Genomic DNA, 14,666 nt, shown 5'->3' on the forward strand with positions numbered 1-14,666 from the left:
GGGGAAAGGGTGGCAACCCCACTAGAGCCCCCTTCCGTCCAGGGAGCCGTCAGTAACACACTGGCTGGGCCTGGCCGAGCCCCTTCCCATATCTGGGCCTCAGCTTCCCCATGGGGCAACAAAGGGCGAGGTCAGAAATTGCTAAGGTACTGGCCAGCACTGACATGCTACAAGTCCCACCTCTTCTCCCAGAGGAGGGGGCGTGTCATCAGAGCTATGAGACCCGGCTGATGGGCTGAGCCTCTGGGGTGGTTCTGGAGGCTCCCTGAGGGCAGGGCCTGGGCCTCCCCGCCCTCCTAGTTCCCAAATGGACCAGCAGCGGCTCGGCAAACCCCCAAGAAAGCAAAGGGCAGCAACAGACTTAAACCTCACGCCAGCAGCTGACCCTTCCCCAGACACCAGGCACAAGGGAATTGACTGCTGGTTTCAAGTTCAAAGTAGAACTTTGATAAAAAGGGCTAAAGGACATGGTGTGGAATGACAGCAGCTGGTGGCCTGTTCCAACGTGAGCGGGGGGCGCTCAAGGCGGGGGTGGTGGGAGGTGCCCAGATGAGAGCGCATCCTCCCCTGCTTCCGCAAGGGCTTTGGTCCTGCCCTGCCTGGGAAGCGGAGACAGGCATTTTTCATACCTGCCGAATCTCAGCCACCAGGGACCCCATTCGTTAAGCACCCAGTGTCAAAGTGGGCCCAGCAAAGGGGTGGGGGGAACACCAGGACCGCAGCTACAACTCAGCCGGCCTTCTGCCTGGCAGGAAGGCACCAAGGTCCACGGGGCCCTGGGGTTGGGGAGAGAGGGCTCACTGCAAACAGAGGTGGGAGCACCTCCCAGAACCTCTGCCCTGACAGTCACAGGGCTCGTTCCCTCACCTCCTCAGAGCAGCCTTCCCTGACTGCTTCACCTAAAAGCCCACCCACTTGCAGCACCCTCTACTCACTTCATTCTTCAAGAGATTTACCCCGTCTTCACCTGAGTATGTCTGCCTCCAGACTGAAATGGAAGCTCACACGGGCTGTTTCCTCTCCAGCACCCAGCCTGGTTCCCCGCAGCAGGCCCTCCATGCAAGCTGCACTGCACTGCCGGCTCAGAACGGGGGCCCACACCGGCTCTGTGCTGGGTGCACGGAACAGTCAACAATCCGAGCTGCAGAACGTCGCTCCCATTTCTTCAGTCAAGGAATCTGAGGCTCACTCCAGGCAGTTTCCGGTTCACCTGGTCTCCCTTCCGCCTTTGTACCTCCCTGAGCCCTTCCCATTTTCCCTGTGTTTCCAGAGGAAAGCTAAGAACCCTCTTCTCCTTTTAGAAGCAAACCTCCATCCCGCTTTGGTCTTCCCTGGGACCCACCTCCCCGCCACCTCTCTCCTCTCCCCGCGATGGCCCTCCGACAGAAGTCAGAGCCCACGGGTGACATGAACACCGCCCTGGCCCACAAAACAGCTTCCCTCACCTCGCCCCCTCCTGCCGTCACCCATTCTCCTTCCCAGCAAACAAGCTTTTCTCTCTCTAAATGTTTCTTACATAGATCATTCATGTCCAGTGCAGAAAAAAATTTAAACATAGTTACTGATTAAAAAAATGAAAAGGACCTGGGCTTCCCTGGTGGCGCAGTGGTTGAGAGTCTGCCTGCCGATGCAGGGGACACGGGTTTGTGCCCCGGTCCGGGAAGATCCCACATGCCGCAGAGCGGCTGGGCCCGTGAGCCATGGCCACTGAGCCTGCACGTCCGGAGCCTGTGCTCCGCAACAGGAGAGGCCACAACAGTGAGAGGCCCGCGTACCGCAAAAAAAAAAGAAAAAGAAAAAGAAAAGGATCTATAGTTCCATCATATAAACATAATCACAGTTAACATCTTGGTGTGTGTTTTTCCACGCTTTATCCTGTGCATGTAGGGGTGTGTGTGTGTGTGTGTGTGTGTATAGTACTTAAAAGTCAAAAACACAAGCCAGGCTGTAGTTAGATATTACTCGGTCCTCTGCTCTCCCTGCAGTTGGTATTTTTCCATCCAGCAGTGTCTAGAAGGAAACGGTTCCATGCCCTAATAAGACTCTGCTTCCCAGTCCTTCTCTGACCCTCAGCTCCTGACCCCTCCCCGCTCTGGAAACTTCTGCAAGGATGCCTCGCTGCACTGCAGGGGGCCCTTCCCGGCCTTGTGGTGCCTGGCCCTGCTGTCCATGCTCCTCTCAAGGCTCCCTGTTCCTGTGACAGGACTGGGGCCTCCCCAGTCCTCCACCCTGGCCCACACTGGTGGTCCTCTCCGATGGGGTGGTCTCCATCCACTACCTCTCCACCTATATGCCAGCCAGTGCTGTGCTGGGAAAGGCTTAACTAGTTCTCCAAGAGAAAATAATAATAATAATAATAACCCTGATTTTGTAGCCTTTGCCAATTTCCATAGTGTAAATTCTCCCACCATGATCCATCTCAAGCTACCAGCATGATGCCACTGAACACAGAATTGGGAAGAGATTATATATAGTATTTCCAACGTAGAGTAAATAACCTCAAAGACACAGATGCTGGGGACTGCCCTGGTGGCGCAGTGGTTAAGAATCCGCCTGCCAATGCAGGGGACACGGGTTTGATCCCTGGTCCGGGAAGATCCCACATGCCACGGAGCAGCTAAGCCCGTGCACCACAACTACTGAAGCCTGCACGCCTAGAGCCCATGCTCCGCAACAAGAGAAACCACTGCAATGAGAAGTCCGTGCACCTCAATGAAGAGTAGCCCCTGCTCACTGCAACTAGAGAAAGCCCATGGGAGCAACAAAGACCCAATGCAGCCATAAATAAATAAATAAATAACAGAACAAAACAAAAAAACCACAGATGCTACAAAATCTTACTAGTAGTAAATAGTAGATGTTTTACCAGTAGTAAAATAGTAGTAGTAGTAGTAGTGGTATAAACACTACTAGGAGAACCACTAGAAGTCATGAGTTTTGAATATTTATTACCTATGTTTTTAATAGAATGTACTTAATTTTGGGCTTCCCTGGTGGCGCAGTGGTTGAGAGTCCGCCTGCCGATGCAGGGGACACGGGTTCGTGCCCCGGTCTGGGAAGATCCCACATGCCGCGAAGCAGCTGAGCCCATGAGCCATGGCCGCTGAGCCTGCGCGTCCGGAGCCTGTGCTCCGCAATGGGAGAGGCCACAACAGTGAGAGGCCCGCGTACCACAAAAAAAAAAAAAAAAAAAAAACCCACAAGAGGGGCCTTGGAGGGACCCACAGTGATGATATGACATGCACCAAGGAGCATGATGAAGTTAGCCCTTTGCCCCTGAAAGCCAGAGGGAAAAAAAGCGTATCTATAAACATTCCATAGAACATAGTTCAACAAGGTGTTAATAAGTATCATGAAAACAAAACCTTAATCTCCAAATTGAAACAACTTGAGGAACAGGGGCTTAAGCAAAGTTAAGGTTACTTTGCTGCAGGACTTGTCAGAGCCTTTAATGTGCAAATGAGCAGTGTGATGACTTAGGAAGGGCTATAAATAAGGTGACTACATAATTTATAATCCAAAACTAGACACGGTGGAGAGAAAAGAGGTGCTATTAATATAGTATCATGCCAAGACCACAAGCATAAACTAGGGCTGTCTCAGGCAGTACACAGTTACTCTGGCCTAAAATTATAGCATTTTTTTCTCTGTGTCGCCTAAGGAAACCCTGCCTGCCCATCAGGCCAGCTCCACCACCCCTCACTGGCACTGCCACCCCACGGAACTCCATTCTTCCCTGATTGGCACAGCCTGCCACCCAGGCTGCCAGGGTACACGTCTGCACCCCACCCAGAAGACAAGCCCTGGGAGGTGGGGTCCACACAGACCCCCTCTCCATCCCCGGGGCCCCAAAATGGGGCTGAAATGTACCCTGGCCACGACCCTGACCTCCCCTCCTTGGTGGCCCCAATGCAACATACATAAATGCCCCACAAACCCCAAAGCAGCTTTCTGCTCTAAGATCCCGGCTCTCCTGGCAGGGACTCAACACCAAGGTCCAAAGGAAGGGATGGGGTCTCTAGAGCATTCCTCAAGGGCGCCAGCTTTCCCACCGTGAGTCCCCCAGCCCGGTCCACCCTCCAGTCAGTCCCTTGACAGCGTCCCGCCCATATGGTCTCTGGAAAGACCCCTCCCAACCCACTCTGACCAAGGCAGGGCCCGCCCCCTGTGGCCACCACAGGCCCGGCATCTCCCCTGCTACGCCGGCTCCAGCCATCCATCCCTGCAGAAGGGACCCTCTACCAGGCCGTTCCGGGGCGGGCCCCAGTCCCAAGGATTGCTCAGCGTCCTTCCTGAGCCAAAGGGAACTCAGAAGCCCCCTTCTGTTCCCCTTACTCCCAAACCAGGGGGAAAGAGCCCCTACCCAGCAGACTCAGCTGAGGCCCCAGGGAGAAAAAGATGCGGGAGGCTTACCCTGGAAGGAGCAGAGCCAGCTTCCCATGGAGAAGCCCTGCTACAGCCACGCCAGCCACGGCAGGCAAGCAGGCGGGCGGGCGCTGGCAGCTGGGCCCCTGCTCCCCCCAGCTCCCCCCCCGCCCCCATTCCCGATCGATTCTGGGCGTCGTCAGGAACATTAGGAGGCTGCCCTGCCCCCCGCCCATCCGCAGCCCAGCCACAGAAAAGCTCAGCTTGTCTTTCCCCATCCTGATGCCATTAAAAAGTTTAGGATGTGGTCAGGGGAGGAGAGCAGGAGAGCTGACCTTGAAGGGAGTGAGTGCCGCCTGGAGGCAGGGCTAGCTCTGCAGGAGCAAGGGCTGGCAGCTGGTCCGGTTCTGCCCAGGTTTGCGCAGCATCTGGGACAGGTCAGTTAAAACGGGGATGAAGCCACCTACCCTCGTAGGGAGCGTGGGGATCAAGGTGAAAGACACGAACCTCCGCGGGCGGAGTAGAGTGGGGTCAGTGTCTAGGACTAGAGGCCAGCTGTGAAGCTCTGTGGGACACCCCACCCCGGGCACGTCAGGCTGGCTCCCATGTCTGGAGCACCCACAGGGTGTGGGAGCACCCGGGCCCCAGCTCAATAAGGCAGAACTTCAAAGCTCTGGGCCCCTTGGGGGAGATCAACATACAGGAAGTGGACCCTGCCCCAAGTGGCCCGCTGCTTTTCTGAGGGGGACGCCCATGCACACGCGTCCTCGACCTCCTGTGTCCTGGGTCCCCCACGTGTGCAAAGCCCACAGGCACACTGGGGGATAGCTGTGACCAACCTAACGAGAACAGATGGCTCCTCCCACCCCGCCCATCTAGCCGGTGCCTGAGCAGGGCGTAGGAGTGGACTCGAGTCCAGCCACCGCAGCTGCCTCAACCCTGGGGGCAGTAGGTGCCAGCAGCCTGAACCAGCTTCAGACCAAGCCCAGCCCTGCTACCCTCTGGCCCTGTAACTCTGAGCAACTCAGCTGAGACCTCCAAGCCTCAGTTCTGTCATCTTTCAAATGGACAGAAGAGCAGTTCTCTCACTCAGTTGTTAATGAGAAAGAAATGTAATAAGACACCTGCTGCAGGGCTGGCTTGTGACACACAAGTGTCAAACGCTGTCCCTCCTAGATGGGAAATCTCTGGGGCTGGACCACAGGGCAAGGGGTGGGAGAGGCCCTCCAAGGGTCCTCCTGCCCCAGTGGGGGGCAAGGGCAGAGGGACCTCACAGTGGCCTAGGGTCTGTCCCTGTCCCTAGAGCCCTCCCCAGGTCCCTGCGGCCAGCCCTTCTTGTCCCAAGAGGGACACCCACGGCCTAGCCTGGCCTGCCCCCACCTGAGGCTCAGAAGCAGACCCCGGGAAGGACTAAGGGCTCCTATGCACAGCCTGCCGTGGTTCCTACGACTACCCAGCAGTGTTGGACCTGCCCGGCCAGCGCCGGCTGCTCCTGGCCCAAACGGAAGGCCTAACCCCAGCAGCATCTTGGGCCGCCAGCCCGGAGACCTGAGCTCCCCCCGCATCTTCCTCAGGCCCAGGATAGGCTCCCAACCCCCAGGCGGCCTGGGCCACAGCTCCCCAACTCCCTTCCGGTCGCCACGCCTGCCCCGGCCCATTCACACCCCTCCCCAGGCCTCTCGAGCCGCTCTCCCTCCATCCCCGTCCTTAGACGTCTCAAGACTCAGGACTTTTGTAGCCACTACTGCCTCTGCCTGGATGCCCTTTCCCTGACCTTGCGGGTTCCTGCTTGTCGCTAAGATCTTCACGCCGGTGTCACCTCCTGAGCGAGGACCCCCTCCCCCGCCCCGACTGCCTGATCTGAAGCAGTCTCCAGGGGGTCCATCCCATCTGGCTGGGCTGCCCCTGACCTAGAGGCCCCACCCAGGTTTTGGCCCACCGGTGGGTCCCAGACCGCCTTCCTGTGCACCTGCTTTGACCACCTCTGGGCCACCTCCTGGTGTAAGAGACCCCCTCCCACGGCCCCTCTGGTCCCGCGGTTCTGGGAACCGACAAAGGCCGGGCGGGGCGGAGGCATCAGCCCAGGCCTGACCCTTGGCAGATCCTCTGCCCGGAGGCTGAGCTCATGCTTTGGGAGGCTGCCACTGCCCCGATTCCCAGAGCCACTGCCCCCCTCCAGCCACCACCAGGCTCCAGCCTCTGCCAGACCCTCTCTTGGTGCTCCAGCACCCACCTCCGGAGTCCCAGCCTCCCAGCCTCCCACGGGGGTGGGCGCCTCCAGCACCTCGGAGAGCTGATGGCCAGTTCCATAGGGTGGGTGAGGGAGCCTGTGGGCCAGGAATGGGGCCACTGTCCTCCCCTGCTGCTGCCACACATCCTGCCTCTGCTGGGACTCTTGTTATGAGACCTGGAGCAGGGACGAAAGCAGCTCTGGGCCGCAGAAATCTCCCTTCCCCTGTCACAGGGCTCCACTGCCCTGGCCAACTGCTCCCGGCTCTCTGCTCCCTCCCCCAGCCCGGGGGTCTGTCTCTCTCTGACCTGCAAAGGCAGCAGGTGCCAGAGCGGGAAGGAGGGCGGCACCGACCGCAGCTGCAGCCTTTTGCCGCCACCGTGTCCCTCGGCAGGGGGCGTGTCTCTGTGATCAATTGGGCATTCATAGAGCGGCACCTCCTCTCCCGGCACAGGAACAGCCCTGCAGGGTTGGGGTCCAGGCAGAGTCAGACCACCCAGGCCCCACCTTCAGCGGCCCCCAGACCACCGTGCGGTGTGACCAGGAGGCAATCAGCAGGCCACACAGTGTGGTCCATTCCCCTTCCCTCGAGAGACCAGGATGTAGCCATTCAAAATGATGGCAAAGAGGACACTGCCGTAGCACGGGGGCGGGGGCGCTTCGCATAGAACGCAATCAAATGTGAAGCAGTAGGATGCAAGTCTGGATACAACCCATGACTTAACTGCTTGAAACAACAACATGTGAACAGGAAAAAAGACCAGAAGGAATAGGTCACAGTGGTGGCTGTGATTAGGTTAAGTGGAGGGGTAATGGGAGTTCCTTCTTTTATCACTCAAATTTTTCTGTAATGAGATTATGGAGGGATGAAAGGAAAAGAAATTACTCTTTAATGAGTCTTGTGCCTGCAGGCACTTCTCATTTATTAACTCACTTGATTCCCTGAGAGAAATGACATTATCCCATTTGTGGCTCAGAGAGGTTAAGTAATGCTTCCAAGGTCACACAGGAGGGACATTAGAGCTGGATCGGAGCCAGAACCCAGGCCCTCTGGATCAGAGAGGAGGCAATGAGGAAAGAATCCAGAAGGTGCTAGGGGCTCTCTCCAGTGGAGAAGAGGGTCAGGGCCAAGCCTGGCTGGAGCCCTTCTCCAGCCAGTGGGATATACAACTCCCACCCGCTCTAGACCACTAGGCCCATTTGGTGCCTCTGCCCATGCTCTGTCTCCAGGCCCCACATCGTCCTCCTCCTCCACACTTACACTCCCTCCTTCCTTAAGGCTGAGCTCACTCACACTTCCTCCAGGAAGTCTTCCCTGCAGCCCACCCATGGTGGTCAGCCCCCTTCACCTCCCACAGCCCTGGAAGTGAGTACAAACATCTTCGCCCGGGTGACCACATGCCTCCTCACCAGTCTCCCCAGCCCCGCTCTTAACCCCCGCAACCCGCCCTCTGCCTGGTGGCCTGAGGAATGCCAACACCACCAGACGACCTTTGTTAACATCCTCCAACAGCTTCCATCACACTTAAAACAAACCCAGTCCCCCTGCCCTTCACCACCTGCCTCCGCTGCCCTCCCCAACCTCATTTCGCACTCCTCTTCACCCAGACCTGTCTTCTTTCTCTTTTTTAACAAACAATCCATTCCTGCCTCAGGGTCCTTGCGTTACTTGTTCCCTCACCTGGAACAGCCTTTTCCCCTTGTTTTTTCCCCCGCCTAGGTTCTTCTGAGGCTCAGAAATGAGGAAAGGAGGATTTGCCACCTTGAAAGGGGTTGTCTGGGCCTCCACAAGAGCCTGTACCAGGCAGGGCAGTCCACGGGCCACATGACACATCTTCCTCACCTTTCCATGCTAGCTGTCTGGCTTTCCCAGGACCTGGTTCTGTCAACTGCCCGTGCCTTTGGCTCAAACTTCACTTGACCCTACCCAGGGCCCAGATTGCCCAGTCTGGCCTGTGACTGGTTTTGCCTCTCCAAACTTCTATGCCAATCAGATGAGATGGACCCCGTCTTACCCTGCTGGCTGGAGTGTCGTCAAAGTGGGAATTTGTGCCAAAGATGTTCATCACAGCATTATTTACCAAAGTGAAAAATAAGAGGGCCTCCCTGGTGATGCAGTGGTTAAGAATCCACCTGCCAGTGCAGGCGACACGGGTTCGAGCCCTGGTCCGGGAAGATCCCACATGCCGGGAAGCAACTAAGCCCATGTGCCACAGCTACTGAGCCGGCGCTCTACAGCCCATGAGCCACAACTACTGAGCCCACGTGCCACAACTACTGAAGCCCACGCACCTAGAGCCCAAGCTCCGCAACAAGAGAAGCCACCGCAATGAGAAGCCGGTGCACCACAACCAAGAGTAGCCCCCGCTCGCCGCAACCAGAGGGAAGCCCGCGTGCAGCAAAGAAGACCCAATGCAGCCAAAAATAAAATAAATAAATTTATAAGAAAATAAAAAAGCAGATTTTCAAGTTGTATATGCAGCATGATTGCAAAGATATATATTAAAAAAAAAAAGTGAAAGGATATAAACCAAAATAGTAATAGTTACCTCTAGGGAAGATTATAGGCAATTTTACCCCTACATCAAACTTTCCAAATATTACAGAGTGGGCTCTCTTACTTTTTATCACTAGAAAAAGCCAATAGCTAACAGCTGTCCTCAACCCATCTGCCTTCAGAGCTGGTGCATCCAGCCCGAGCACCTGGCCTTACCCCTGCGCTGCCAGGAACCCTCTGCCCACCAGCAGGAGGACTAGAGGTTACACAAGTAAAGCTCAAAGGGCAGAGGTCTGGGTGGTAGACAAGAAAGCTGATGGGAAGATGGGGAGCATTTCAGACCCTGGAAGGGGAATGAGTGGGGGCAGGGAGGCTGGCAGAGGCTGGAGTTGGAATCGGGCTGTGTTTCCCAGGCTGAGTGATGTGGGCAAGTTGCCATGCCTCCCTGGGCCTCCATTTCCTCATCCCTGAGGGAAGCCAACAGTGGTACCGCCTCCCAAATTTGGAGGAGCGTGAAAAGGAACAATTGCACATAAAGCATGTGTCCCTGCCCGTTAATTTTCAAAGGGATGTGGTCAGACATCCAGAAGAACTTCTGGGAACTGCTGGCCTCCAGGCTGGTCAGGGAGCAGCTCAAGTTCCCTTGGCTCTTCCGGAAGAACCACTACCCACCCCCGCTCCACCCTTGGCCCCGCGCACCTTCCTTGGAGCCAGTGGCCGTCACAGTGGCAGAGGCCGAGGTTGATCCAGTGGACGTCCGGCCCATGGGGCTTGAGTGCTTCCCCCCGCGGCCGGGGGGCTTCAGGCCGCTGGGCTTCTGCATGGTGGTGCCACTCGGTGGGGAGAGAAGGGTCTGTGCAGGTCACGTGCTCTCCACCATCGTCACTCACCTGTGGGCAGAGAACAGGAGGGATCACATCACAACGTCACCAGATGGCAGAGCACCCCTGGCCCCGTGAGGCAGGGACCATGGTCATCCCCATTTTCTAGATAGGGAAACTGAGGTACAGAGAAGTGGCTGCGGGCGTGGGCCCAGCATGGCGGTGGCGCTGCCAGGACACGTGTTCCAGTCCGCCAGACTCTGGGTCGGGCACACACTCTCTCTTACATCCGGGACCCAGGAGGTGAAAATCGGGAGGAAGCCGGCTCAGGGGTCTGCGGCACAGGCTGTATTAACCCCAGCAGCCCCTTAGCAGGACCGTGCAGCTCAGCACAGCCACCAACAGCTGAATGCAGCTCTCACCACACAGCACTGGCCAGCAGATCCTGACATGCATGGGCAACCCAGTGGGTCACTCTCCAGTGGCCCCCACACCCTCTAGGACCAGCCAACAGCTCACATCCCTCAATGCAGGCTGGACAAAGCAACATCTAGTTTAATCAACCAGCCTCACCACACAGGCCATACGCCAGCTTTGGGTTCACCATCCAGCACTCACCCACTCCACCCCAGGTGCGGGGACACACACACAGAGGAGCTTACACCCGCCTCAACCCCCTGCCGGGACGGACTTGCCGTGCCCTCAGCCTGCCCTCCCGCGATTACAGCTCCCTGCTTTCACGACTAAGCAGAGAAAGATGCGATGCATATGGCCAATAGGGTACTAGTGTTTGACAAAGGGGATTCCTAAGAGGGGAAGCCCCCAATCTCCATGGTGATCAGCTCAGGGTACCAGGTGACAGAAAGATGGGACTGGCTGCAGGGGAGTTGGGGGAGAGGCAGAAAGGACAGGCCCACATCCCCTACTCCCCCACTGTCTTGTGTGCACACCCTCTCTTCTACTAGGTATTCATGTAGGGCTCACCATAGGCCAGGCCCTGTCCTGCCCCAGAGCCGCAGGCAGGATGCGTCCTCCACCTAGGGGAGCACACTGCCCAGTGGGGAGAGGGGATGCAGAGCACAGCGGACGGACAGAGGATTTGGGGAGAAAGCATCACCCCCTCAGGACCTCGGGAACAGGGGACATTAGTGCCTTCTGGACATTAAACTCATGCAGTAGGGGATGCCGCACCCTTCGCCCGTCCAGCCGTATCCTTATCCCACTCATGGTCACAGAATATTATTCCTTTTTAGAGAACCCTTTTCTCCATTCTTGAGCCATATGACTTACATGAGCTGACCCCCAATCCCCACACCTAGAGTGGACACATGACCCAGGCCTGGCCAGAGCCCCGTGGTTAGCTGAAGGAAGATCATGTGACCCAAGGAGCATCAGGGCCTGGACTCTGGCTGGAACCTTTAGGAAAAGGTGCTCTTCTTGTTCTGGGGCTGTCCAGGTGTGGGATGAAAGCCAGGAGTTGCAGGATTACTACATAGAAGAGACTGCCAGGGAACAACGCCAACACAGAGAAAGCAGAGCTAAGTCCCAGGATTTGGAGGGCCTGGATCCAGCTGAACCTGAAGCTGGTCACTTGAGCCCTTCACTTACATCAGCCAACAAATCCTGACACACACAGGCATTGTCATGTCTTTTTGCCTAATTCTCTTTGAGGGACACTGTCACTTGCAACCAAAGAAGTTCTGACTAATACAGAAGCCAACCCACAATGCTCACAGCAGGAATATGTGTCCCCAGAAAGGCTCCCAAGCCAGCAGGATGAGCCAACAACACTATTACCGTCCTGGCATAGCCATGGGAAGGATCAGCTCCTCACACAGGGTGGTTAGACATAAGAGCAAAGGAAAATGAGCTCCTGCAAGGCACAAAGTAGTGGCACCTACATGCCCAGGTGGGCTGATGGGAGTATGAGGCATGCCTGCCAGCCTTGGCCTGCCCCCCCAGAGTCCGCCAAATCCAACATTCTAATCCCCTGACCAACTCCCTGACACCCCAGGAATTCTGGGGCTCAGGAGTCACTCGCTGTCAGGCTTGGGTCAAGCTACAAATCATATATCTAACAAAGGTCATTTATTCACCAACATATGAAGAACCCTTACAACTTACTAATAAGACCTAATAAAAAAATGAACAAAAGATTTGAATACCCATTTCACCAATGAAGATACGTAAACAGCAATAAGCACGTGAAAAGATGACCTACACCATTAGTCACAAGGGCAATGTGGATGAAAACCACAATGCGATACCACTTCACGCAGATCAGGATGGCTAAAATCAGAAAAACCGACAATATCAAGTGCTGACGAGGATGTCGAGTAATCAGGACAGATTGCTGGTAGAAATGAAAAACGGTGCAACTCCACTGGAAACCAGTTTGACAGTTGCTTAAAAAGTTAAATATAGGGGCTTCCCTGATGGCGCAGTGGTTGAGAATCTGCCTGCTAATGCAGGGGACACAGGTTCGAGCCCTGGTCTGGGAGGATCTCACATGCCGCGGAGCGACTAGGCCCGTGAGCCACAACTACTGAGCCTGTGCGTCTGGAGCCTGTGCTCCGCAGCAAGAGAGGCCGCCGTAGTGAGTGGCCCCCGCTTGCCACAACTAGAGGAAGCCCTTGCACAGAAACAAAGATGCAACACAGCAAAAATAAATTAATTAATTAACTCCTACCCCCAACATCTTTAAAAAAAAAAAAAGTTAAATATATACCTACCATATGACCCAACCACCCAAGCGAAATAAAAGCATATAACCATACAATCATTTGTAAAAAAAAAAAAAAAAAATGTTCATAGTGACCTTATTCACAACAGCCAAAACATGGAAACAACCCAAATGTCCATCAACGGGTGAATATATAAACGCAAAGTTCATCTAGACAATAGTACACAGTTGCCCCTCGGTATCCTTGGGGAATTGGTTCAGGATCCCTGAGGTTACCCAAATCCGAGGATGCCCAAGTCCCTCATATAGAATGGTATAGTGCAGTCAGCCCTCCATATCTGCAAATGCAGAACCCAACTGTTGACATCTGCAACAATATGGGTGAACCTCCAAAAACATTACACTAAGTGAAAGAAACCAGACCCAAAAGACTACATATAGTTTGATTCCACTTATTTGAAATTTCAAAACTATAGACACAGAAAGCAGATCAGCGGTTGCCAGGGGTTGAGAGCAGGGACTGACTTGAAACAGGCATGAGAGAACTTTCTGGGTGGTAGAAATGTTCTAACACTGGATTGTGGTGATGGCTACACACCTGTATGTTTATACTAAAAGTCATCGAACTGTACACTTAAAATGGATAGATTTAATAATGTGTAAATTAGATCTCAACTTTAAAAAAAAATTCTATAAAAAATGAAATCCCTGGGCTTCCCTGGTGGCGCAGTGGTTAAGAATCCCCCTGCCAATGCAGGTCACACGGGTTCGAGCCCTGGTCCGGGAAGATCCCACATGCCGCGGAGCAACTAAGCCTATGCGCCACAACTACTGAGCCTGCGCTCTAGAGCCCGCGTGCCACAACTACTGAAGCCCGCGCTCCACAGCAAGAGAAGCCACCACAATGAGAAGCCCCCGCTTGCCGCAACTAGAGAAAGCCTGCGTGCAGCAATGAAGACCCAACGCAGCCAAAAAAAAAAGAAGAAATCCCTGAAGGCTCCCCCTAGTACTGCAATGGGATTCAAGGCCCTCCCTCACCCACTCCACTCCAGCCACACTAGCTCACACTAAGCACACTCCAGCCTCAGGGCCTTTGCACATGCTGTTCCCTCTGCCTGGAATGCTTTTCCTTCAAATATCCAGTGTGTTGCTCATCTCCTCCAATTATCTGCTCCAACGTCCCCTTCGAATATTACAACCCCTCTCCAGCCCTCCCCAGCTTTGTTTTTCTCTACTGCACAAGGAAAAGACTTGAGTCTGTTTCCTGTGGTATCCTCAGCACTGATGGGATGCCTGGTGCCTATAGGTGCTCAGGAAAACACTTGAATGGATGAATGATGCTGGCTTATGGGGATGAGAGGCCCGGGAGGCCCCCCTCACCTCCTCAGGGCCCAGCCCTCAGGACTGAGTGGCTTGTAGTGATCAGCCCAGCTGGCTGTCTGACACCACAGCTTTTCATGCAGCTGGTCTAGACTCCTCACTAGCCCACATGCCCTCTGAGACAGGGACCAGGCGTCCTAACTGTGTCCGGCATTGGAGGCTCCCCAACCAGCCTTGCTGCCGATGACCCTGCATTTCCTTACCACTCGCCTGACCGTCTCCCACCTCCCAGACTCTGCCTGTGCCTTTTCTCCCACCTGCTTCACTTCACCTATTCCAACCACATACGGAACACTTAGCTCGATGCCTCCTCCTCCAGGAAGTCTCCCAGGACCTTTGACCCAGAGACTTCAGGACCACACACTGAGCCAAGGAGAGAGGATACCGTTCTCCTACCTTCATCATGCCTCCTGGGAGACCACGGGTAACCCCAGGTGGGGCCACCGTCTCCTCTCTGAGAACCCAGCCCCAGCATGGCGCCCGGCACAGAGCTTGTGATTTGGAAACCCCGTATGAGAGCACACGTGCTACGGCCCAGAGGACAAAGGCCTTCAAGGCCACAAATCCCCAGGGACATTGTTCCCACGGGAGGCTTCTGGAGGCTCTCACAGTCACCCTCCTACCCTCCCAGACCCTGATGACCCAGCAGCGTCCAGCGTGAGGAACCTATTGTGTGCCAGGCCTTACGCC

The 14,666-nt window shown here is 55.3% G+C and overlaps 1 protein-coding gene across 7 annotated transcripts in view; it reads right to left on the reverse strand.

The window, feature by feature from the left end:
• CLIP2 (CAP-Gly domain containing linker protein 2) overlaps positions 1–14,666 on the reverse strand; it is a 76,632-nt gene that overhangs the window by 47,759 nt on the left and 14,207 nt on the right. For all 7 annotated transcript variants that reach the window (XM_033426323.2, XM_033426321.2, XM_049699851.1 and 4 more), the window contains exon 2: positions 9,792–9,982. In XM_033426323.2, the coding sequence (XP_033282214.1) occupies positions 9,792–9,915 (124 nt within the window). In that variant the 5' untranslated portion in view covers positions 9,916–9,982. The remainder of the gene's footprint in view (positions 1–9,791; positions 9,983–14,666) is intronic.

This window comes from Orcinus orca, chromosome 16 (assembly GCF_937001465.1).
Source record: "Orcinus orca chromosome 16, mOrcOrc1.1, whole genome shotgun sequence".
NCBI classification, from domain to species: Eukaryota; Metazoa; Chordata; class Mammalia; order Artiodactyla; family Delphinidae; genus Orcinus; species Orcinus orca.